At 40.6% G+C, this 26325-nt stretch overlaps 2 protein-coding genes across 5 annotated transcripts in view; one reads left to right on the top strand and one right to left on the bottom strand.

Moving 5' to 3' along the window:
- The window catches only part of KDM3A (lysine demethylase 3A), a 33463-nt gene extending 10158 nt beyond the window's left edge, over positions 1–23305 (top strand). The window contains exons 8-25 of the mRNA XM_026847305.1: positions 320–471; positions 1600–2168; positions 3432–3633; positions 5801–6015; positions 9115–9267; positions 9492–9587; positions 9918–10045; positions 11728–11914; positions 12389–12558; positions 13346–13582; positions 13994–14165; positions 15091–15181; positions 18362–18492; positions 19872–19991; positions 20089–20228; positions 21700–21876; positions 21959–22093; positions 22567–23305. Coding sequence (XP_026703106.1) covers positions 320–471; positions 1600–2168; positions 3432–3633; positions 5801–6015; positions 9115–9267; positions 9492–9587; positions 9918–10045; positions 11728–11914; positions 12389–12558; positions 13346–13582; positions 13994–14165; positions 15091–15181; positions 18362–18492; positions 19872–19991; positions 20089–20228; positions 21700–21876; positions 21959–22093; positions 22567–22647 — 3156 coding nt within the window. The 3' untranslated portion in view covers positions 22648–23305. The remainder of the gene's footprint in view (positions 1–319; positions 472–1599; positions 2169–3431; positions 3634–5800; positions 6016–9114; positions 9268–9491; positions 9588–9917; positions 10046–11727; positions 11915–12388; positions 12559–13345; positions 13583–13993; positions 14166–15090; positions 15182–18361; positions 18493–19871; positions 19992–20088; positions 20229–21699; positions 21877–21958; positions 22094–22566) is intronic.
- A 2382-nt stretch (positions 23306–25687) lies between these two features.
- LOC113479416 (charged multivesicular body protein 3) overlaps positions 25688–26325 on the bottom strand; it is a 34535-nt gene continuing 33897 nt past the window's right edge. For all 4 annotated transcript variants that reach the window (XM_026847311.1, XM_026847309.1, XM_026847308.1 and 1 more), the window contains exon 6: positions 25688–26251. In XM_026847311.1, coding sequence (XP_026703112.1) covers positions 26118–26251 — 134 coding nt within the window. In that variant the 3' untranslated portion in view covers positions 25688–26117. The remainder of the gene's footprint in view (positions 26252–26325) is intronic.

Below are 26325 nucleotides of genomic sequence, written 5' to 3'. Positions count from 1 at the left end.
TGCATTTATTTTAGATTATTGCACTGGCAGTTACGAAGAGCAGAGCTGTCTATCTTCCTTTCCAACTTCTTCATATGCCTTCCCTCAAATAAGAGTTTGTTGTTAATTGGGAGAAAATTAATTAACGTGAACAGTTTCATGGAACCTGTAAGGTTTAAAAGGACACTCTGAGGTCTTTCCATGTTACAGACTGAGTCCTCACTTCAACGAGCTTTATTAAACACAGTGGAAAGAGCATTTATGTATTTTTCTTTTTAAGCTGAACCCCGAAAAGCAGTATTGTCCTGAATTTTCCTAACTGTTCAAATTTCCTTTATAGGTTTCTCCCAGTCAGGGACAAGTGCAGTCAGTACCAACTGTGTTGGGTGAAGCATTGCTAGGATGTACTCCTGCTAATAAAGACCACAGGCATCAAGGCCTGCCCCTGCCAGCTAACTCACCACCCAATCTTGGTGCAGAAACTCCTCAGGGGTAAGGAATCAGTTTATGCTTATCCAGACTTTTTGTCAAAAAAATCCTCCAGTTCTTAGCAAAACAAACTTAGAGGTCATTTTAAAGATCTATAGTAAGAAGTCTTCTGTAATATTGGCACAAAAAAGTGTTAGACTTAATTGTCCTGGATACATAATGTGCTTACCTATGTCATATTTTTCTTTTTTTATAGAATCATAGAATAGTTTGGGTTAGAAGGGACCTTTAATAGTCATCCAGTCCAACCCCCCTGCAGTGACCAGGGACATCTTCAGCTGGATCAGGTTACTCAGAGCCCTGTCCAACATGACCTTCAATGTTTGCAGGGATGGGGCATCTACCAGCTCTTTGGGCAGCCTGGTCCAGGGTCTCACTAGCTTCACAGTGAAGAACTTCTTCATTGAATCTAGCCTAAATCTACCCTCTTTTAGTTTAAAACCATTACCCCTTGTCCTATCACAACAGACCCTACTAGAAGCTTGTCACCATCTTTCCTGTAGCCCTTCTGGAAGGCTGCTATGAAGTCTCCCTAGAGCTTCTCTTCTCCAGGCTGAACAACCCCAACTCTCTCAGCCTGTCCTTATAAGGGAGGTGCTTCAGCCCCTGATCATTTTTGTGGCCTCCTCTACCTGCTCGAGCAGGTCTGTGTCCTTCTGATGTTGGTGCCCCCAGAGCTGGACACACACTGCAGGGGGGTCTCACTAGAACAGAGTAGAGGGGGAGAATCCCCTCTCTTGCCCTACTCTTGATGCAGCTCAGGTTATGGCTGGCTTTCTGGGCTGCGAGCTCACACTGCTGAGTCATATTGAGCTTCTTGTCAACCAACACCCCCAAGACCTTCTCAGGGCTGCTCTCAGTTCACTCATCACCCAGCCTGTATTTATGCTTGGGATTGCCCCAACCCATGTGCATGACCTTGTACTTGGCCTTGATGAACTTCTTGAGGTTTGCGCAGAACTCGTACCATTCTGTGATTCAGTGATTTTCACAAAACTTAAAATCTTGGAACATCAGAATTCAAAGTACATGCTTAAATTTCTTCTTTCAAGCTTTAAATGGGGTTAGATTGAGCAGCTGATGTTTGACACTTTTTTTCTTTGTCTAATTATTTCATGTTGTGTCTTTCAGCACATGTAGACGAAGCTTACCGGAAACTCATCCTTCTTGTCTTAATACTGGAATTAAACCATTGAAGGAAGATTTGACGGCCTTTCCTAAAGTGGGGTTTATATCTAAAGAACAAACGCAAAATCTTAATGATCAAAATGGTAAATATACCTCTTTGACAACCTTAAGATCTTCATCTTTGACTGATTCAGCTCATGAAAAAGGAACTAACCTGAAAAATACAAACGAAGCTCTTACAAAGTCCACAACAAACTTTTCAAAAGAATGCATTTCTGTAAAACAGTTGCAACATCTTAACTCTTCCATAGCAATACCCAGAGTCAGTAGCACTGTTGAACTGCAGCGGACTTTAGATTGTAGACCCTCAACCTCAGATGCTCATCTCTGTTTTACTGAGTCGGGAGTTAAATCACAAAGCAATTGCAAAAGTCAGAACAGCCACAAAGGAAACAAGATTGATGAACTTACAGACATGGAATTTTTTGTGAGAAGAAATTCAAATGAGATTCTTTATGACAAAAATGAAAATGAAAACTTTTGGACTGGAAGCGTCAAGGTCCAGGATAATAGTAAGTGGGTTTTTTAAAAAAAAAAATCTGTTATTTGAAAGACCTTGTTTCTGTCAAACTACATAATGTAGGTCCTTTGCAAAGTACACAGAATCAGTAATTTAAAATGTGTGAGTGAATCTGGAAGTTGAGTCATTTGTGGGTTCTATAAGGGGAATGCAGTAAACTTGAGAAATAGATCCTTTCCTGATAAAGGAAAAGGACTAATCGTTAATTTCTAGAAATAAGCTGTTACAAAATGTATGCAAGAACAAAATGGCAAAACGGGTTACAGAAACAAGGTTCTGTTTGGAATGCAAATGCTGATGGCATAATAAGACTGCTTTTTTTAGCAATGGTCCTAAATTTTGTAAGCATGGTGAGAGATGGAAGCAGTTCTCAACAAAGCTATGTTAAAGAGGGGTTTTCATTTATTAACTGTTCTGAAAACAAACAAACCTGACAAAAAAAAAACCCACCCAAAAAAACCCCCCCAAACATCAGGAACCCGCACAATTCCAAAACAACCTACCTCGTTTCTGTTTTCTGTGGCCCAGTTCCACTTGGTGAGCTCTTCAGGTTTTCCCCTGGGGAAGAATGGGCAAGGCTGTAGTTGTTTAAGGAGCTGGGCTCATGGTGTTATGTATTGTGCTGTGCAGCAGGTGGTACAACTGATCATTCAAGGTTCTGGGAATTTCCCTACACGCCCACCTCTTCTTTCCAATCTCATGTTGCCTGGTCTTGGATTACCATGTGCTATTCCATAATTAACACAGATACACAGCCAGCCAAGCAGTCACTGTTGTGACCTCACCCCAGTGTGAGAGGAAGAGAGATGTTTGGCATCTGTTAGAGTAAGATGCTGAAAGCTGTTGCATTGTGAAGGGTGAGAACAGGACTGAGAAACGGCCAGGCTGTGCTTCTGTCTTGGCTACTTGTGAAATGTTGTTGCTTCATGCCCTGGTCTACTCAGTGCTTAGTACTCCAGCCCTGATGCCTGAAGAACTTTTACTAAAAGCAGATGCTCTTTCAGAATATTCTGTGGAGGAGTGAAAGGAGCTGTTAAACTTTTGTCCACAGACTATGACTCCAGTGGAACTATAGCTTGAGAAAGTTTCTACTGACCTGAAAAGAGGTTTCTGCTAACTAACTGTAAATATTTTAGCATAATTTTGTTTCAGTGTAAGAGGAAAAGTTGATACGGATCTTCTGCTAAAATACATGTTCTTGCACCTTTATCTGAGAAGCTGAAGCTTATCTAACCTACACTACTCTTCCCTGCAGTAATTGTTCGCAAGTCAATTTTAGCAGATGCTGCTAAAGTGAAAAAGCTGCAGCAAAGTGGAGAAGCATTTGTACAGGATGGTTCCTGCAATAATATTGCACCTCACCTGCATAAATGCAGGGAATGCCGTTTGGACAGTTATCGGAAGAACAAAGAGCAAAGAGACTCCACCGTCTTTTGTCGATTCTTTCACTTTAGAAGGTAAGAACAATTTTTACTCTGTTTAGGTCTGTGGTTGAAAATTGCTGGATGTTAGTGTGTAGGTATAAGGCTGATATACCTAGCTAATGTGAGGCTGCCTGTGGTGGGGTTTTTTAGCCCTTAGAAATTTTATAACTGCTGAATTTGAGTAGAAAATATTTTGGGTAGGACTTTGAGCTCTTTATTTTGCTATTCTGGGCTGAATGCCAGTGGGTTAACATGAGTTTAGTTTGAGTGCTACAGCTCAGTAGTATTGGAAATACTAGTGTCAGGGTAGATTCCATACACGTCTCCCAAAGTTTAGCAGCTGGATGTGTGAAATGTTAGTCACATTCGCAGCTGTGGAAGAGTTGCAGTAAGTAGCTAGGGGCTTTCAGCTGGAGCTACAGAATAGTAATGGGCAAAACAATAATTTAGCTTGTGCTGCTCAGTTCTTTGTTCCACTTAACACTTGAGAGTTTGTGACACTTTAAGCTTGCCAGAGAAACATTTAATCAGTATACTCACTGGGCTTCAGGAGGGCAGGTGGGGAGGGTCAGCAAGGCAACTTTAAGGAAAACCCAGCAACTGCCAGGTGGTGGTTGCTTTTCCAAATCTAATCTGCAGCTTCAGATCCTTTAACCTCCACCTGTACTTCCTCGGAGCCTCATTCTTGAGTTGAACAGTCAAAGTCCTTTTGATGTTTTATCTCTTTAGTTATTAAGGCACCATGAGGAACCCTTTCAAAAAGGGTTTTAAGCTGTTACTTGAAGCCTGTCTGTAAGTCCATGTTGTCAAACTGCAGTTTTTAATGTGTCCTTCCCTTTGTTTTCAAGTTGTGTAATTTTTTCTGTGAACTATTTGATCCTGTGTCCAGATGTTGTTGCATGCTTCTTTTTATTTCCCCTTACACCCATTTAAGCTTTGAGGCATGGACTGTGGGTAGCACTTGTGATATTAGAGAGGAAAAGCAAAAATACTAGTTTATCACAAGACATGGAAAGCTTACTTAATCTCAGTTTTTATTTTGGTTTTCAGAGGAATTACTTTCTTCTGAGTGTCTAGGTAGAGTAAAAAGAAACTGTAGGCCTGAAGACTTTTTGAAGAGAGAAAAATGAAAGCAGAAAGGTTACAGAGATTACAGGGGACACACACCCCCACTGTTCTATTCTTTCACTTGTTTCAGGAGGCTTATTCTTCTTCCACTGTAACACTATCCTCCTTGCATGTTTTGCAGCTAAAGGTTAAAAAAAAAAAAAGATGTGTTACTAACCTGTTATTTAACCTTGGATTACAGATTTTTACTATAGTAAATCTTGTGATAATCTGACATTCATTGAAATACTCAAAAACATGTGAGACCAGAGTAACAACAGACTCTGCTAACTCATCTTAAATAAAAATCCAGACTTGTGGTGCAGTTCAAAGCAGTTGAATCCTTCAGCTTAGAGCTTGAAGCTGTTGGAACTGTCCTGTTGTACTGAATGTGAGATCTGTGAAGTTTTAAGGTGGTGTTTGTCCAGTGATTAACAGTTGCCAGCATGTATTTTTTTTGCCACACTTAACACCACAGGGAGCACATGTTGTCATTCAAAATCAACTTCCCTTTACAGCATTTAGTAAAATGGTTCATGAAAACATGAGCAGAACTCCTGATGTTTTTTTATTTGATAAACTATTAACAGTATAGGTCTCATTCTTTTCACCTACTCGGAATCACTCAAGAATTTATCTTGCTCAAATTTTGCCCTTTTTTCCTGGCAGCTACTTCCAAATTAATTGTTACTTGAAATATATTCTATATTTAAGGTGTTCTACCTTCTCTTGTGAGTTGTACATAGTTCTAGATTAAATTCTTAGTTACCTCTTCTAGATGTGATCCTTAATGCCAATGCATTTTAATAATTGTTAACCTGATTTAGTTTTGTGTGAATAAAAAAAAAAACACTTTAGGAAATCTAGCTTTATTAACAAAAAAAATTGTTTTGGGTCTTTTTAAACAAGCAGTACATTAAGCATGCTTAATACTAATGACCAGTATGTTTACCCATGTCTGTTATAACCATTAAATATAAAACTCATTGACATACAGTATACGTGTTTACAATTCGGGCATTGACTCATTGCAATGAATATAAAAAAACATTTGAGATGATGGGCTCTTCTCATTTTCCCCTTCTTTCCACAGGTTGCAGTTTAATAAGCATGGAATACTGCGTGAGGAAGGTTTCTTAACTCCAAATAAGTATGACCCCGAGGCTATTAGCTTGTGGTTACCTTTATCAAAAAATGTTGTGGGTCTAGATCTTGACACAGCAAAGTATATCCTAGCCAACATTGGAGACCACTTTTGTCAACTAGTGATATCTGAAAAGGAAGTTATGTCTACAATTGAACCACACAGTAAGATCAATTTGTATTAAAATGATCTGTATTTTAGTAACTTTATGTGAAATTTTAGGCTTCTGACCCACGTGAAAATATATTGCATGCATTTGGAAATGTCATACAAGATTTCAGTGTGTCCTCTTTTTCTTAGAGTGGTAATGGTTAAGATCCAGTGTGAACTAGTGTCAACAAGTCTTTGCTCACAGGCAGGGGGAAAGGGAAAAGTAATTCTACCTTTCTTTGCCAGAAGACTTTTCTCAATTTATCAAATTACTTTTCCTGTAGCAGAGCATACTTCTGTTATGAAACTGTACAAAAAAAAAAAAAAAAAAAAAAAAAAAAACCAAAAGTGGCTGACAACAATCTATTCTTAGCATGTAAATGAAAAAAAGCTTTAATTTTGATTGCACAGATTCTGTTAGATTGCTTTGGTTCTATTTTGTTATTCTTGCACAATGCACCTAATGGTATCTGTCGAGTCAATAAAGAAATTTTTTTTTTTTTTCCCCACCTGAAAGTTTCCAGTAGGACTGTTTCTAGTGATTATATGTGCAGCCCTACTGGGAATAGACAGATAGGTGCTGCTAGTGGGGTAACTGACTATAGACCTTCATCAAACCTTGTGTCCTTGAGCACGTGTATTTGGCCCCGTCAGAACCTTTCTGTAGCAAACACGACACAGCGCTTAGGGATATGGTGTAGTTGAGAATAGTCAGTGTTAGGTTTACAGTTGGGCTAGATGATCTTTAGGGTCTTTTCCAACCTAAATGATACTGTGCTTCTATGAGCAATAAATGGAGAGGGTTATGGTCTTGCATAATCGCTTCTCAGAGTAGAAGGACTCTTAAAACTATATTTGTTTTTTTGGATTATAAGTACGTGACTGAGGTGCAGTACAGTTTAGAAGACTGTCTACCTAATACCTTCTGTATTTGGGTAGTACTGACATTATGTAAAGATGGTATCACATTACCAGTCACACCAAGGTTTTGAATAGAAGAAAAAAACTAAACAGGCTTGAATGGCCTTCAGAAGGGGAGGAAAGACTTGAGATATTTCAGAAATGCTTGCTGTGGGGTCTAACCCTGGACTGCTTGGAATCTGCTCTTTGCTTGAACTGAAACATATTCAGGTCTGTGGAGCCAAAGTATTAATAGCCAGAGTGAGAGGTACAGACTGGAATACTGAAATACTTTCAAAGGATGAAGTTTTTGAGTGGAATTCATGAAACAAAGGTAGGGGAGGTGCTGTTTTGTAATAGCAGAGGATGCATCTGCTAGCATACCTACCAGAAACACCCTTCTCTTAAAAAATGAAGACAGTTATGAGTTCTGGAGTTGGTTTGAAAGGAGCGAAATGTCATGAATTCCTCTTTGCTTATTGCCCTGGCTGGCGAGAGGAAAGGAACTCCATTTTAATGAAATTGAGGATATTTTTAATGCCCTGTGTAGAAGTAATTTGCAGTCTTTCATTCTTTTTACAGTAATTCATTTTTTGAGCAGCTCAGTGGAAGAGTGCTCACTCAGCTGGTGCAGGAAAAAGGTTGATTTTTCTGCCACCATGACTTGAAGTTATGGTAAAACTTTTCTTGGCAGAGTTCAGTTGAAATCAAATAATTTCATTAAAATTATGTCTTTGACAAACTGACCTTTTCAGAAATGTCAAAATATTTTGTGCAGATACTACTTTTTAGGGGATCATTTGTTTTGAATATTTTTGCACTCTGCAGTATGGTTTTCTCTCTTTCCAGTGACTTACTAGACTGGTAGGTAGAGCCACAGACATAGTGTGAGGGAGAAAAAGTAGTAGAAAAGCACAAGTGAAATTATCCCTGTGTAGTAAAAGATTGATCAGTGTAGAAAGAACAGCTTGTTAGGTCACATTGCTCCTTGGTCACCAAGGGCCAAAAGGAGACCTACAGAAAGAGGAGATGGGATCGAACTACAGAGAGGAAACAAAAAAATAGGAGGACTAGAAAAGGACACAGTTCAGAAAACTGAAATACGAAATGGCATGCAAAAGATAACAAACAAAAAACCCCCTTCATCCTGTTTTGGGGGAATTGGAGGATTGGCCTAGAAAATGGTAAATATAGTGTGTGTTTCTAAAAAGCAGAGAATAATGGGGCTGGTCATATTTAGACCTCTGTCTCCTGGAAGAATTGTGAAGCAGGTAGTCAATTTTTATCTCCTACTTAAGAACAACTTGTGCCAAGCTATTCTAGTTTTGTTCCATACATAGTTAACGGGCATTACACAGAAGAAAAGCAACAGATGTCTTGGATCCTGGTGGGGTTTTTTAGCATACGTTAGGACGTGATCTCTCTTAACTTGCTTTTAAAATTAAGAAACGTGGGCAGAAAAGTTTCAGTGAAGTTACAAGTGTGGAAGAAGGTGGGAGGTGGCAGATGTGTGCTTTTTGTCTAGTCTAGTTTTCTAGCTGGCGACATAATGAAATGAAGATTAGTCTGAAATAATCTGTGCATAATTCAGCCCTGGATGGGCCTCTGTGCTTTTGAAATATGCTGTCAATGTTTGGGGTGTTTTGAGTGAACTGAAGCGACCTGAGCTGAGGAAAGGTGGAATGTAACTTACATAAGAAACCTGAACAGCAGTGGTCAGTTTTTCAGAGAAGAACAGCTCACCATTCTGAGATGGTCTGATATACACCTATAACCATACGGAAGACCAACTGAAAGGAAGAGAACTACTTGCCCACTGTGCTATTGAATATAGAATAAGGACAAGCTGGTTGTGGCAAGCTAGACATTAAGTTTAACTTGCTAGTCATAAATTTTTTTTTTCTAGGATGGCTGTGGATTTTGCACTTAGGATAATATCAGCAGTGTGCATGTTAACTTGGGCAAATATACATCAGGAGTAAGACATTTAGCTGGTGCTGCCCAGGAGAAAGCAAAATAGACTTGATTGCTTAGACTCTGTTCTAGACCTACTTTTCTGAATCTGGAACAGCAAAGGTTTTGTTTTGGAGTTCCAATAACAGAACCAAGCCTGAGTCTTCTATCACTAAAGTGTTTTAGTGTAACTATATTTAGCATGCCAATATTTTGGTTTGTTTAAACTAACGCTTTGACTAATCTGTCAATTACCACAGGACAGGTAGCCTGGAAACGTGCAGTTCGTGGAGTTCGAGAAATGTGTGACGTCTGTGACACCACAATCTTCAACCTTCATTGGGTCTGCTCTAAGTGTGGCTTTGGCGTGTGTGTGGATTGTTACAGGATGAAGAAAAAAAGCTTACATGAAGGTGAGTAGGCATATTGCTATGTTAAACAAAGGGAGGAGGGGGAAAGAGAAGCTGTATTTTGAACTTGGAAGTCAATAACAATCTTAAACAACAAGATAGTAAGCTTTCCCAACAAAAAGAACCTGTTGTAGACCTGTGGTTTGGTATATCAATAATAGTAGAACATGTAGCTTTCTAGAGGAGGATGAAAGATGCACAAATAAAATAATTGTTTTGTTTTACAGATGATGATTCAGATACTTTCTCCTGGTTTAAATGTGTGAAGGGGCAGGTACATGAACCAGAGAATCTAATGCCTACACAAATAATTCCTGGAAAAGGTATTTTAAATATTTGATTGGGGTAGAAAAATGCTGTAGGCTTTTGCTGTTTTGTATGTTGTTGATACTGTACTGAGTGAAGGGGGTTCTTCAGTAATAAAGTTAGTAAAAGCTTAGTGTTTATTGTCCAAAGACTGGACAGCCTGTGTACTTAGTACTATTTTATTATCTTTGACCTTTATAAAGAAGTGCTAAAACTTCTTGTTTAATGATGAACTGTGTTTATGTACCATTGTTTAGTGGTATAGCATATACAATTTCTTAAAAAGTCTTATCAAATGCTGGATGTTCTAATTACATGTGAGCTCACTAATGACTCTTTTCCTTTAGCTCTCTATGATGTTGGTGATATTGTTCACTCCGTAAGAACAAAATGGGGAATAAAGGCAAATTGTCCTTGTGCAAATAAGCAGTTCAAGGCACTGTCAAAGCCAACTCTAAAGGAGGATTCAAAACAGGTATTGGCTACTATCTCACACTACGCCTTTGTAGGATAGCTTTGCCTCAGTCTACTACCCCTGTTTGAAGCCCAGGGTGGGTAACTGACTTTGTATATATGCCAGTCCTGACTGCTACCGATAATCCCACCCTGAATTTTTATTCAATAATCGTATTCTGGCTCAGGTCTCTTTCAGTTTTGGGGAAAATCTCATTGTGTCCCTTTTACATGCTGGTGACTCAGTGAGATATCCTTGAAAAATGCTCAGTGAGGACTTTTTAGAGCAAAAGTGGGATTAGATTGAGAGAACCCATAAGAGAAGAGTCTTAAGAACAGACTGATGGAAATGGTTGAATGGTTGCAAAGTGTAGACTATTTCTTGGGTCCTGGAGGTGTAATACATGTAGCATTTAAATGCTACAAGTAGGGCTGAAGAGCACTGGAATTCATAAAAAAAAAAAACCTACACATGAATAAACTTTGAGGGCTAGAGCAGTATGGAGACATGCTGATTTCTCTGGGAATCCTAGTAGAAAGTTTGCTGCTCATTATATTAAAAAAATCATACAAACACCCACCATATGTTTATTTGTAAATGGATATAGTATTTTTTTTGCTTTTGAAAATAGAGCACAAATAAATGGCTTGTTTTTGCAGTATTTTGCAAGAAATCAGTTAAATTAAGTAATCTCAGTTCTGTTGTATGCTTATTGGTAAATTTTTTTTAAGAATACATGTGTTGTCCTAAGTGTAAGAAGCAGGCTGAACTTGGTTTTGGTGTTGGTAGTCAATAAAAGAGATGAAAAATATTGTGAAGTGTTAAAAGTAAGAAAGATGGTTATGTGGTTCAAAAGTTAGCCTACGACTGACATAGGTCAAGTCTTCTGTTTCTAAAGATTTGTTCTGGGATCCTGGAAATACAGCTGCTCTGAAATTTATCTATGTTTCTCTGTAAAATTATGTATGTGCTCTTTGTGTGAGGATAAGCTTGTTGAAGTTTGAAGCATTTTAGATTATCATGTTTGGAATCCTTACCAATCATCAGCAGTCATTAAGAGATGAAATAAAGAACGTAGCAATAGGCAGACACAGGTGTAGAGTAATTTCTTGACTGGAAAGTGTTTAAACAGAGAAAAGAAATTTAGCCAGTCATGCAGGAATCCCAGGCCAAAGCAGTAGTTCTGGTTAGTCTGTTACCTAGAATCTCCAAAGGAGTAGATAAATCAGCTGCCCAGGAGATGTGTGGTAGTCCTGTGCTTGGATTGTGCTGGCCAGGATGGGGATGCACTCATATTCAGGTGTATTTTAGATCCAGCAGATGAGTGGACTTTTGCTGCTACCCTAAAATTTAGGGGTCCTGTGTATTTGTCTTACTCTACTGAACTAAACCTCCAGCTTAGACCTGGCCTGAACATTGGCTGTCACTGGAATTGTAAGTGTGCTGCTGTTAAACTGCATTTGGTTCCCAAGGCAGTCCCAGAAAATGCATCTGGGCAACTCAGCTTTCTGTGCTTGTCTGAAGGGGTGATGGACTCTGTTCTTAAAGCAGATCCCGAATCCTGCTGGATCATCATCTCTGGCCAATACTGAGGTGCAATGCTGACCTCTTGTGGAGATCAGCTTTTTTTTTTTTTTTTTTTTTTTGCTTGCTTCCCCTTTGAATAGAGTGTGTCTAAGCAAGTTCTCACTTTGCTTTTTCAGAACTTGGTACCTGGAGAGAGGACCAGCCTTCAACATAACAGCTTTGTCCTGAGCCCACAGGTGACAACACACGATCCTCCTCTAAAGTCAGCAGTTGGAAGCAAACAAACTGCTTCAGTAAATACTTCTCCTTCGTTAAGTTGGTTATCAAATCTAACAAGTGGAAATGTGAATAAAGAAAACAAAGGTATGTGCAGCAACAGCGAAGATTAAACCCTCTGTGGCTGTTTGTCAGAAGAATATAGATCAGACCTGGCAATATCTTGCACTGAGAAAGATATAATCTGCCTGCTGGGATGGGTATCCAGTGCCTGTACTGCGAAACTCCTCCTTGGAATGATTCGGAATAGAACCTGGCAGGGTTAGCTTATTCTTTTTTGAAAACTGGATTAATATCCCATTAATGCAAGTATTCTTGAAAATTCAATTTGAGAATGTATTTATTTTAGAATGTGTGATTTTAAAAATGTTGAGTATTGAAGCAAGTCAAGTGAAAGGAGTATTTCATCTGCACATACTGAGAGGGAATTTATATATATGTGCATACGTGTATGTATGCATATCGGAGTATCTTGTCTTAAAACCCCAAAACATATACTACTCACGGTTCAGAGGATTAATCCTTGCTTTGTTCTCAGATGTGCTCTTTTTTTCATTTCAGAGAAACTCCTCCTACCTATTTCAAAGAATGAAAATAAACCTCTTCAGACACTCCCTAGTTTAGCTAAGCCTGCTGCAGCCCTGCAGACATTCAACAGTGCAATATTGACACCTGTGAGCAACAATAACACAGGTTTTCTGCGGAATCTGTTGAACTCTTCTGGAGGAAAGGTATATAGAAAACTTTGTTTTACAGGTCTTGAGTTCTCGATACTAGGCTTAGACTCCTGTTCTAAACCTGTGAACTACCACCACAGACATTAGTTACAGCAGGTAAAATTCTGTCTTCATTTGGGAAAAAGGACTCAATTCAGTTTCTGTGTTGCAGTGCTCCAGTTAATGCTTTATGGAGTAGTAGGTCAGTGGTACTATCAGCAAATCCTGCTTGGTGAGGGATTGGGAACAAAGTGATAAAGCAGATTAATTTACTTAGGCCAGGCCCTAGCAGATGCATTGATTGGGATAGACTCAAAAGAAGCATCAAGGAACTTGCAGAGGGAGGGACAAACATTTTGTGGTGGGTGACTATCTTTCTTATACCTCATTTGCAGACTGGTTCATGGGCTTTGTTTGCTCTCACAGATATGGCTTCAAAATGGTGGGCTAAAATATTGGCCTTGAGAGTTCCTTGATGAAACTGCATTTCTGTTTCTTGATATAAAGAAAGTCCTGTTCCGTGCTGCATTTCACAGTTTTCTGCAGTCTTGCTTGAAAAGTAAATCAGAGCAGAACTTCTTATGCCAGAATGCTGTAGAGAAAGTGTCAGAAATGGCACTGGCATTTAATGATGGTGAGTTTCTACACAACAAAGTTCTGCGGATTTTTGTTTCTCTGTGCAATTGTGAGCTCAAGTGAAAAATTTTGGAAGTGATAAACATCTTTAAAGTCTGCAGGACAAGGCAATGGAAAAGTGCACCAACTTCTTTTTTTTGTTCTTTTTTTTTTTTTTTAAAATCAGACAGACAATGGACTCAAGAGTACACCCAAAATCCTTGATGACATTTTTGCTTCCCTGGTGCAAAATAGAACCATTACAGACTTGCCTAAGAAACCTCAAGGATTGACTATAAAGCCTACAATAATGGGCTTTGATACGCCTCACTACTGGTTATGTGATAACCGCTTGCTCTGTCTTCAAGATCCCAACAATGAAAGTAATTGGAATGTCTTCAGGGAGTGCTGGAAGCAGGGACAGGTATTTAAGTTTTTCTGTGTTTTTCATTTTCAGTTCATGTGCTTTGCACTTTGAAGTGAAGGTACAAACTTGCCGCAATGGCAAGCAACACTAAAGCTTCACAAAATGTACTACATGAACACCATTAGATCCTTTGGTAAAAGGATGTATATTTTACTCTTTGAAATAATTTTCTGAACACATTGCTGAACTTACAGCTCTGTATAAAAAGCTTCCTTATAGCTTGAAATAAAGAATGATCAAATGCGTGGCATAATTCTGGTAGAGCAGGCTGAGCATTTCTGTTGGAAAATACAGTGTTGGCAAAGTGTGTTCAAATGTTCAGTACACTTTATGCATTTCCTTATTCTATTTGGAATTAAAATTTTTGGTGTTTGATAATACTTCAGAATATATTATTCTTTTTCATAGCCTGTAATGGTATCAGGAGTGCATCATAAATTAAATGCAGATCTCTGGAGACCAGAGTCCTTTAGGAAGGAATTTGGCCAACAGGAAGTAGACCTGGTTAACTGCAGGACCAATGAAATCATCACTGGAGCTACTGTAGGGGATTTCTGGGATGGATTTGAAGATATTTCAAGTAAGTAGTGTGAATTTTTGTTCCAAGAGGCAAAATAATCAGTAGCAATAATTTTGCCCTAACAGAAATTTGTCATCCTTAAGCAGCATAAAAAGATGTTCCAGGTTGCTTCTTTATCTTGGACAGTGTGTCTGGAGTGTGTTCTCACTGTGTATACTTGTGGGGTGGTGGACTGGGTAGAAACTGTCAGCCCCATGGAGGACTCTTTCAGGAGTATGTTTGGCTGCCTTTAGTTTTTTTGGGGAAACATTCTGAGAAAGTTTGGGATCTTCCTAGCAAATGTGCTCACTCATCAACTCTTCTTGAGTGAAACATAAGAGAGCATGTGTAGGGTTGGTGCTCAAAATGTAATTGGGTTCTACTGTTTTAACTTAGTGCTTTTTGTTCCTAAGGAACTAAAATTTTTTTGTTTAAAAAAGGGTTCAGGGGAGGTGAGCATGGGATTTGGCATTGATTTCATTTCTAGGTGAAAAAAAACTTTCCAGGAGAATTAATACTTGCTGTGGCATCTGGAATTTTACTTCATCTGTTTGTGTGATGTAAACTTGTGGAATTTGGTACGTGGGGCAAGAAGAGTGGAAGCTGGAAGGCTCACTTAAACCTTTCTTTTCTGTTACTTGATCTCTGAAAAGATTTGACTTTTATCATCAGCTACTCTGGCCTCAAACGCAAAAAAACATTGACTGAGCTAAACTGTAGTAAGTGCTTGGGGCAGGGAGCTGCTAAAGGCTACTTCTCTAGTCTGAAATCTGTTGTAACACGTTTGTCACAGATGTGATGTCAGATTAACTTGTATGTCTCTGATTCCACATAAATAGTTGTGGAATTAACGTGATTTTAAACTAAGATAAAGATTTTTTTGTCTTTTCTTGATCTTCAATTTTACAACTATTAAAAACTAAGACCTGTTAATATTTGACAATAGGTCGCCTGAGAACAGAAGAAGGAGATCCAATGGTGTTGAAGCTTAAAGACTGGCCTCCAGGAGAAGACTTCAGAGATATGATGCCTTCTCGGTATGAGTTTACAAATAAACTGTTCATCACTTACATGGTACACTCCCAAAATAATGGAATATAGGAATACTGTTGTGTTTTGACACATACTTCAGCTTTGAGAAGCAGTTGGTCACTTGTGAACCATTTTGTTTCTCAGAAATGACTGATGTAGCTGGAAATGCTGAACAAGTTTTATAAATTTTATGTAGTTGATAGTATTTATTGCCAAGTAAAGTGAGTACCTAAAATTGCTAGTGATTGGCTAAACTTTGGAAGCTTTCTAAAAGCATGAGTCATCTTGAAAACTAAAGTTCAGTTAAAGCTTTTTTGTGTCAGATGTTTTTAAGTTATGATATCATAGGAATAACTGAAACATGGTGGGACAAATCACATGACTGAAGGATCACAATGGGTGGCCATAGGCTGTTTTGTAAAGACGGGTAGGGAAGAGGAGGAGTCACACTCTATGTTAAGGAGAACCATGAATATATGGGAGTTGACTACAGCAATTTTGAAAGCCCTATCAAATGCCTCTGGGTCAAGATCAGAGGAGTTATCTCCAAGGGGGATCTTACAGTAGGCATCTGCCACTGACCTCCAAACCAAGATAAGGCCAGTGAAGCAATATTTGGGTCACTTAAGCAAACTTCACGTCAACAGAACCTGGTTCTTAAGGGTGACTTCAACTACCCTGGCATTTGTTGGAAGAATACAGCAGCTCATCCATCAAGTTCCTGGAATGCATAGAGGACTGATTCATTATACAAATATTAGTTGTGCCACCTAGGAATGAGGCACTGCTGGAATTGCTACTCTCAAACCAAGAAAACCTGCTTTATAATACCTGGGGTAGTGATAGCCTTGGCTGCAGTGATCACAGTATTGTGGAGTTTGGGATCCTGCTGAGCACACTAAAGGTTAGTACTAAGACAAAGGTTTTAGATTTTAGAAGAGAAAACTTCAGCTCGTTCAGAGCTCAGTGGAGGGATTCTGAAGGAAGCTTCCATGGAGGATAAAGGAGCTAATGAGTTCTCAAAGTTTTTTCAAGCACGGTCTCCTGGAAGTACAAAAACAGTTCATCCCCCTTAAAGGTAAGGGAAGTAGGGGGAGCCCCTTGGCTTAACTGGTGAGCTTCTGAGTCTGCTCAAAACTGAGAGAAGTGTACCAGAGATGGAAAAGCAGACAAAATACCCATTGAGAACTACAGGGACATTGCCAGGGCATGCAGTGAGAAAAGCATAAGCTCAGCTAAAATTGAAATTGGACAGAGATGTCAAAAACTACAAGAAAGGGTTCTTCAGGTACATAAACAATAAGCAGAAACAGAAGGAAAATATTGGCCCACTGTTAAACAGGAGAGGTGAGTTGGTCACCAACAACACTGAAAAGGCAGAGGTTCTGAACACTTTCTTCACTTCTGTCTTTACCAGCACTGTTGGGGCCCAGGCCTTGGGAACAAAAATCCAGATCACTGCAAACACAGACCCTCTGTCAGTGAAGGAAGAGTTGGCATGTGAACTGTCACATGAGCTTGACCCTACAAATCAATGGGCCCTGATGTTATCCACCTGAGGGTGTTGAGAGCTGGCTAATGTCACTGCAAGGCCGCCCTCCATAATCTTTGAGAAGTTGTGGAGGTTGGGGGACATCCCAGAAGACTGGAAGAAGGCTAATGTTGCCTCCATTTGCAAGAAGGACTTAAAGGAGGATCTGGGAAATTATGGGCCCATCAGCCTTACTTCAATCCCTGGGAAAGTTGTGGAATGAATCCTCCTGGGGGCTATTGCAAGTCAAATGAAGAATCTGATTGGGAAAAGCCAACATGGATTCACCAGTTGTGCTTGACAAACCTGAGTACTTTTCTACAACAAAGCAACCTGCTCAGTGGATGTGGGGTGAGCGGTGGACACTGTCTGCCTGGATTTCTCCAAGGCTTTTGATACATCCCCCACAGCCACTTCCTAGAGACACTGGTGTGTTGCAGTCTAGAGAAGTGGTCTGTGTGTGTGGTGGGAAATAGCTCCTTTTCAAACTGGCAGCCTGTCACCAGCGGGGTCCCCCAGGATCGATATTCAGCCCAGTGCTGTTTAATATCTTCATAAGTGATCTGGCTGATGGGATCAAGTGCACCCTGATGAAGTTTGCTGACAGTGTCAGACTGAGTGGGGAAGTGGACACTTTGGAAGGGAGAGACACCCTGCAGGAAGACCTGGAGAGGCTGACAGAGCAGGCTAACAAGGACCTCAGGAAGTTCAACAAGGAGAGGTCTATGGTCTTGCACTTCAGAAAACATAATCCAGGAGTGCAGCACGGGCTGGGATCTACCAGGCTGAGAACCAGCTCTGTGGGAAGGGACCTGGGGGTCCTGGTGGACAACAAGCTCAAGATGAGTGACCAGTGTGCTGCTGCAGCAAAGAAAGCCCACGAGGTGCTGAGTTGCATCAACAAGGGCATCACCAGCAAAGATAAAGAAGTCATTACCCCACTCTACTCAGGGCTTGCCAGGGCACACCTGGAATACTGTGTTCAGTTTTGGTCTCTGCTACACAAATAGATGTGGACAGGCTGGAGAGAGTCCAGGGGAGGCACACAGAGATGACTGAGCAGCCATGTGAGGAGAGGCTGAGTTTGTTCAGCCTTGAGAAGAGAAGGCTTAGGGGAGACCTTATCCAGTATTTAAAGGGTGGCTACAAAGATGGAGACTCCCCTTTTACAAGGAGTCACATGAAAAGATGAGGGGTAATGGGTACAGGTTACTCCTGGGGAGTTTCCAATTGGACACAAGAGGAAAATTTTTCACAATGAGAGCAATCATCCATTGGAATAATTCCCCCAGGGAAATGGTGGATTCCCCACTGGACACTTTTAAGATTCATCTGGATGTGAGGCTGAGCCATCCTGTCTAAGTGTGGTTTTGCCAGAAAGGATGGACCAGATGATCCTTGAGGTCCCTTCTAACCTGGTAGTCTGTGATTCTGACTTACTCCATTTGGTATTGAGCTGATTACACAAGGAAATAGTATTATTCCAGAGCAGTTAAATTTCATTATCTGCTATATTCTTGTCTTGTTTTGTTCCTTTTCATTGTGTCCAGTAAACCCCCGGGGGAAGAATTACAGTTTATTGACTGGAGAAAGCTTTTGTTGCGGTCTGGTTTTCTATCAGTTCCTAATGTTAAATTGTGCTGTATTACTTTAGGTTTGATGACTTGATGAAAAATATTCCACTGCCAGAATATACTAGGAGAGGCGGAAAGCTCAACCTCGCCTCTCGACTTCCCAACTATTTTGTACGACCAGATCTGGGCCCTAAGATGTACAACGCATATGGTAAGGGATTTTTCACTCTAAAGTTTACGTTGACCACACATTCAAATTAAAATTGACTGTAAATTAAATGAATCTGTGCTGTTGTTGACAATTTAATTAATCCCATTAGGTGTAAACACCTAGCTTTGGCTCACTTACAGGTATTTGTAATGTCCAGAGCATTATAGAATTTTATTAAATGATTCTATGTCCAGATGGTTTCAAGCCAAATAATAGTTATTCCCAGTCTTTCAGTCAATTTGCTCTGCATATGTATACAGTCTCTCCTTCCTCTAGCTGGCCACATGTATTTGTTTTGCTACTTCTGGCTGTATCACTTCTATTACTTTGTCTTTTGGGGCCTGTCCTGGTTTTGGCTGGGATAAATTTTCTTCCTCATAGCTGGTAGTGCTGTGTTTGGATTCAGTGTGAGGATAATGCTGGTAACACACTGATGGTTTAGTTGTTGCTCAGTAGCGCTTATCCAAAATTAAGGATTTTTCAGTTTCCTGTGCTCTGCCAGCGAGGAGGTGCACAAGAAGCTGGGAGGGAGCATGGCCAGGACAGCTGACCCGCACTAGCCAAAGGGCTATGCCATAGCACAGAGCGTCATGCTGGGGGTATAACCTGGGGGGGAGCTGGCCGGGGGGTGGGTCACTGCTCGGGCACTGGTCAGTGGGTGGTGAGCAGTTGTGTTGTGAATCACTTGTTCTTGGGCTATATTTCTTTCTTTGTTATATTTCTTTTCATTACTACTACTATTATTATATTTTATCACTATTGTTAGTATATTTTAGTTATAAAACTGTTCTCAACCCACAACTTTTACTTTTTGTTTGTCCTCTCCATCCCACTGGGAGGGGGGACAAGTGAACAAGCATCTGCATGATGCTTAGTTGTTGACTGGGGTTAAACCACGACAGAGCTGTATCATTTAGTTTTTAATCTCATCTCGAGCAATTCTTTCCATGACTAGTTCATTTGTGGTCACTCCAAAGGCATATAAAACTAAGCATGATCATGGCCATTAAAGAGATCATGACTAGTAAATACTGTAGCAGTTGGAGTGAAAAAGAGACTGTTTCTGAGACTGCTTTATTCTAAGTTGTTATAGAAACCCTATTGTAGTGGGACTTAGACATGACCTTTGTATATCATACAGGCTGGGTATAGCTATGGATGGATGTGTCAGCCTATAAACTGGTCACTTGGGAAGACACAAACAAGATGGGGCAAGGTCTTGGCTCTAACCTATCCTGCTGTGCTGGAATCATTTGCTGATAAAAGTAAAAACTCTCTAGTCTTTTCAGATAGCGCTGCTGGGAGTGGCGTAAGGGTCTTTTTTTTGTCTTACTAATGTACCATCTACTCTTTTTTTTTTTAAAAAAATTTTCCCCCAGGCTTAATAACACCAGAGGATAGAAAATATGGCACAACAAATCTCCATTTAGATGTGTCTGATGCAGCCAATGTGATGGTTTATGTGGGTATCCCCAAAGGCCAGGCTGATCAAGAAGAAGGTGAAATCTTTTTTTTTTTTTTGTCTTCTGGGGAGAGTTATTTCTGTGGTTGGAGGGAAGGTCCGTTAGTGTAACTGCTTGTATTTACTCACCACAGAAGTGCTTAAAACCATACAAGATGGTGATTCTGATGAATTGACAATTAAGCGTTTTACTGAAAGTCGAGAAAAGCCTGGAGCTCTGTGGCACATTTATGCTGCTAAAGATACAGAGAAGATCCGGGAATTCCTTAAAAAGGTAAGCTGTTATATCTTAAAAACTGAGCTTCTTGTCTGTGTTGCAAATATGTATCCTTGGACTTTTCTCCTCCTTTCTATCCCAGTTGTTCTGGAAACAAATGCACTTGAGTTGTATCCAAGACAAAACTTCTTGTGTGCCATGGGTCTTGTAGGATCTGAGGAGGGTAGGGAATTGAAGCTTGGACTTACCCTGGATGTAGTTATGCTGCTTTTGCCCATACTTATAGCACAAGCAATGATGTTTGTGTAATGAACAAAGAATAGGTGGCTTAGATTTAAGCAAGAACATGGTTCACTCTTCAGCTAGATCCTTCTTAAAATGTTCTTGGGAAATGTCAGAGCAGTATGTGGTGCATTAAGTTCTTCCTTGTTCTCTCCCTTTTCCTACTTTGTATTTTTCCATACCTTTATGAGGTTTGGATTAAGGGAAAAGCATGAGGTATTTTGGGTGATGTTTTAATGGGAGTTAAAGGTTTAGTAGAGATGTGATACTACATCCAGAAGGATGTGTTTCAGTATTTAAATTCAGCACAAATGGTCCAGAGTTCTTGGTGGTCTTAATTCTGGAACTTCCTCAGTGCTCCAAAAGTAGAAAGAGCCTAATATGTTGATATTTAAAATGATAAATGGGATGATTGGAACAACTGTTGGCCTTGTCAGCCTGACTGCTGCCTTGGGGGGAAGCTTAGAGAGGCTACAACAGATTTGTTTAGTATTAACAAAGAACAAAACTTATACTTGATAAAACATGATACTGAATTTGACAAGTGCTGGCATTTTGAGGTTTGACATCTGTCTCCCACCTCTTCTCAGTCCCTTGTAGCATACTGGCCTGCAGGTGTGAGGCATTCAGCAGCTTGTCTTGGAGTAGAACTGAGGTTTAACTTCTCCCAAGTGAGTTTTTTGGACTACAGACCTGGGTGTAAATGATCGCTACAGCAAATTGGATTTACATGGGAACTTTTAAATTACCTCCCTGCAGCCCTCAAATGTCTTTTCCAAAGTGCTGCTTGTGCCTCCCAGCCTCGTATCTACTGAAAATCTAGTTAGCATCCTCTGTTTTGGTTATCCCTGGCCTTGGGACAGACACCTGCTGAATTCCACACTCATTAAAAATCTAGGCTGTACAGTAGTGTGAGAGTATTGATCCCATAGAGGAGAGGGGTTCTTGCTGTGAACACACACGAGTCACTTAACCCTTCTGTTTCTTCTTACTGTAAATTGGATTCACTTGCATTTCCTATATCTGCCATTAAATGTGTCTGTGAAGGGAGGGGGACAGAGAAATGATGAAGCCTTGACAAACTAAGGACAGAATAAGAATCCAAACCTTTCACTGTGTAAATTACACCCAAACACATGGTGCAAGTCTCTCTATCTGGCATGCCTGCACGTGGAGCACCCCAGATACACCTAAATGACCCAGTAAGGCTGGCTGTTGTAATACCTGTCATCTTGTGACTTTCCAGGTTGCAGAAGAACAAGGTCAAGAAAACCCTGTAGATCACGATCCCATTCATGATCAGAGTTGGTACTTGGACAGATCGCTAAGAAAACGCCTTCACCAAGAGTATGGAGTTCAAGGCTGGGCTATTGTACAGTTTCTAGGAGATGTAGTTTTCATTCCAGCAGGAGCTCCACACCAGGCAAGCACCAGGGTCACTCTTGCAGCCTGACCACTTGGGCAGACCTCTGAGCACGTGGCTAATGCTTGTTTGTTCTCTCTAGGTTCATAACTTGTACAGTTGTATTAAAGTTGCAGAAGACTTTGTATCCCCAGAGCATGTCAAACATTGCTTCTGGCTCACTCAGGAATTTAGATATCTGTCGCATACACATACGAACCATGAAGATAAACTGCAGGTAACTTAACAGTGCTGAAGATGAACCCTGCCCTTTTAACCCTTTCAAAAAAACCCACCCCAAACCACCCTCACCAATGCCATAAGGTCTGTGTCCACACAACCCAAGTTGCTTTCATGTTCAGATTGCCTTTAATGCATTGGATCTTGAGGAGCAATTTCTGTAGGCTTTTGAAATGTACCAATTTTTATTAGTTTTGAGGAAGCCTGAAGCTGAGATTCTTTTGAAATGTTTTCTTTAAGCATTTCTCTTGTTTTCACTCTAGCTGAACTCACAATGCTCTCCTTGAGCTAGAGAGTTTCAGTTTATATCCTGTTAGCATTTGAGCCTCCTTTTCACACATCAGTGATGTACTGTTTAAACTGAAAGGAGAGCTGCATGGGGTGTGGGGAAATGCAGGTGAGCCAGAGACTTCCAGCCTGCTCCAACCATGCTGCTTGCTTGTAAAAATAATGCCTTTTCTTTCCTCCTAGGTGAAGAATGTCATATACCACGCTGTTAAAGATGCAGTTGGGATACTGAGAGCTAATGAATCCAGCCTTAGCAGACCGTAAAGTAGAAAGCCTTAACCACACACTATGAAACAGAAGCATTGGCAGCTGTTTTAACTACTCAGTCAGGACCTCTGTGGACTTTTGAGATTATATGAATGTTACCTCATCTTCCTTTCAGCAGTACCAGAGGATCGTGGTACTATGTTCTGTGTATTCTTCCAATGTTTACAAACCTGATATGTATATGTAGTAATATGTATGGACTGTGGCATACTGTGAATGCTCAGTTGCAATAGAACTTTATATGGAGTTGCTCTCCAAACTGTACAAAATACCTCCTATAGAACTGTCGGAAACTATTCCAAATTACTCATTTGAAAAATATTATTCAAGACATTGTAAAGCTCCAATTTTTAAAATTTATTTTGGGGTGGGAGGAAGTACAGAGTCACCCAGTTTAATAACCAATTTACATTTAAAAAAAATGCAGTTCTGAAATTTCACATTAACATAGAACTAGCATTTAAAAGTAGCTTTAAGCTATTGTATAGTAACATAGAGATGGGAGTTAACCATCTTTAGGTAAATGTATTTAAATTTCTAAATGTTAAAAGAAACTTTTAATCAAATGTCTTCTGTTTGAAACTGCTCTTCAATTTGAAATGATGTTTGATTCTCTGGTTTTTAACATTGGTCTACATAAAATTCTTCTATTTCAGATATTGTTCCTTGCCTGGCTTTTTCAGTTGACTCTTTAAAATGTAATTATTTTGATGCAGTGCTTTGAAATGCAAAAGAGGATTTTGTTTCACATATTCTTCATACTCTCTTTTTTTTAAAGTATCTGAAGGCTCAGGGTAAGGAATTTAATGACAGATCTGGGGTTTTTTGTTAACCAAAGCATGAGTTGGCTGGGCAGCACTAGTCAAGCTAATGCCAGTGCTGTTTTCTGTATCAAACGAGCTTTGCTTCAGTCTGAAATGCCAGGTTGCTCTAAAATGACTTAGATGAAGACTAAGAATGTTGTAAAACTTAGAACAGGGAGAGGGGTTGAGAGTGCAGAAGTGCACATTCTGTTGAACAGATGAGCCAGGACAAAATGAACCTTTCTATTCTTCAGAGTCCTGTCCAGCACTGAAATGCACAGCATGGCTTGTGGGAAGAGCCAGGGAGGGGGGGAACCTCCCAGGAAGAAACATGTCACTTTGCTAAGCTGTGTGTAACAAATTGAAAAAAAAATATCATCACCTGAGAGCCTCAGAACAATTAATGCTGATCATTAGTAGCCAGTGAAGTACTACAGGGAGGGGAATTTGCACAGAGCTTATTAAAGAAACTTCCTCTTACCCCTCCCTCAGTCTCTGAAGTGGAGCAGAGACTGCAGGGACTAAGTCTTTTAATCAAGGTAGAACAAAGCGGGCTCAGTGGCCTGGCCCAGCTGCTGTGCAGGCCTTGCCCAAGGCTGGCTGCCCTGGCCAGCTCTGGGGCAGGGCCTTGGCCCGTTGGACCTGCAGACCTTCAGGTGCCCACCTATGGGTCGCTTTGCTGTGCTGAGATCTGTAATGCTGGTAAGGAACCGAGGCAGTGTGAGCGCTGTGGTGTTCTCCTTGGGCAGGAAAGGTCCTGCTGTGCCTGGCTGGAGCTGCTGGTTTCAACACCGCTGTGTTCAGTGAGAACTTCCTCTGACAGTGAACAGACCTCCTTGTTTCTAGTTGTTCCATCTGGCTTTTTCTGAGGAGGAGCAGTAAAACCTGGATTTGGTGTTTTGTGCCTGAACTAGCCAAGTATCCTTAAAGGCAATGCTTCAGCTGAGTGTTGGTGCTCATGGTATGGAGTCTGAAGTAACTGCAGTATTGCAGTCTGATGGCTTTTGGAGCCAGCTGGAGTAGAGGTGCCTTCCCTCCCCAGGGGGCCATGCATATGAATGTACATGTGAAAAGACCCATTGTTGAAGTTGGATTTTCAACTTGTTTCCAGGGTGCTGCTGTTCAATCTGCTTTTATTGCAGCTGTTACCCATCTATTCTTAGTGACTTACTGATCTTCAGCTGCTTTTTTTTTTTTTTTTTTTTTTTTAAACTCTCCTCTTTGTCCATTCTTGTTCCATCTGGGGTGGATGGAGCACTTCCATCACCTGTTCTTTTTGCCCCCCTGGCAGGGAGCTGAGCAGGCCTTGGCCCCTCTGTGCTTTTTAGGGTTGAAAGGGGAAGTTATTGATCACCTCCCTTCCAAGTGCCTTGTCTGTTCCTCTCCCCTTGCTGTTGAATACAATTATTGATAACCTTTTGCTAAAAGTCTTCCTTCAAACTAGAAACTTTTTCCTTTTGCCAGGGAGGTTCTTGCAGCACTGACAGGGTCATGTGAGAGACACAGCAGACACTTAGTTTTGCAAGCTGCCTGAAGTTTTTCCTTGAGGAGAGAGACCCTAAAAATGTGCCACTTAAGCAGTAAACAGTTTTTCACTGCTTCTGACTGTGCCATAGTGAAGTGACAGTGCTCAGAATGATTAAAATGTTAGGGCAGCACCTCAGTGACCAACAACCTACCAGCTGTAGAGCTCTGCCTGTAGCACAACTCCATTCTGTTACTGGCTTTGCAGATGGGCACAGTAGGCAACAGCTGCTCCTGCTCTGCAGCTGTGAGAGGCTGCAGCTGTTCTCACAAGTCTCATGGGTACCAGGTTTAATTTTTATAAACTCAAAAAGCTGAAAAAGGTTATTACATAGGCTCTGTTCTGGACCTGAGCACTGCCCCTCCCCTCCCTTGGCACAGGCCAGGGCAGAGGGGCTGGCCACAGCCTCAGGGGCTGCTGAAACTTGGCTGACACCAGCCTGCCTCAGGGCCCTCTTGCTACTGCCAGCTGCTCCCTCCTCACCTCAACACCACCTTTGCTAAGTAAGACCCCCCAGTGCCTAGACAGAGCCACAACAGAGCAGCGATTTCCCAGCTGCTCTTGATGGAAAGCTGCTTTTTTACAGTGTGGAGGCCCTAAATGTGCTAAAGAAAAACAGTGTTATAAAACCAAGAGGGAGCTGTTAGTGGTGGATATTGTTTGTGAAAAAGAGTTACAAGTGATGCAAACTGAACTGATGCACAGGAGCAACTGTTAAAAGCAGCTTTAATAAAAGTTGTAGTGATTCAGAAAAACAAAGATCTTGGGTTTTGGTAGCAGATCAAACCAAAGTGCCTTTTAGGGAAAGATGCTACTTGAACTTAAGAATGTATTTCAGGACTTTATATCTAAAAATACAGAACATTACACCACCATTGCCATTTCACCATGGCCTCACAGGGGCAACAGGCTGAACAGAAAAGAGTAAAATAATCTCTACAGACTGCACTCCCCAAGAAGGAATATATTACAGTAGTTTCTTGCAGAATACAATCCCCAGGAAGAAAAAAAAATATATTACATAATATGTGAGAATACTTTAAGTTTTATACTTTGAAGGTAGGACAGAATATCCCATTGCAAAAAAAAAAGAAAAAGAAAAAAAAAAAAAAGGCAAACTGTACACATTTGTTTCACCCTTAGCTGCGGAGGGTGGCCAACCGCGACTGCATCGCCTCAATGTCTTCCTCCTCATCAACAGCTGCAGCAGCTCCCATGGGCTCAGGCTCTGGCAGAGCATCTGTGACTTTACTAGGAGCTTTACCCAAGGCCCCTGCAAACGACAACCAGGCTCATTAGTGTAGGTCTTGATTTAATAATTAGCAGCTTTCAATACATCTAAAATAA

The sequence above is a fragment of the Athene cunicularia genome, assembly GCF_003259725.1.
Source record: "Athene cunicularia isolate RWA chromosome 4 unlocalized genomic scaffold, athCun1 chr4_part1, whole genome shotgun sequence".
NCBI classification, from domain to species: Eukaryota; Metazoa; Chordata; class Aves; order Strigiformes; family Strigidae; genus Athene; species Athene cunicularia.
Note: the sequence above shows the minus strand (reverse complement) of the source record. Positions and strands in the feature narration are given on the sequence as shown.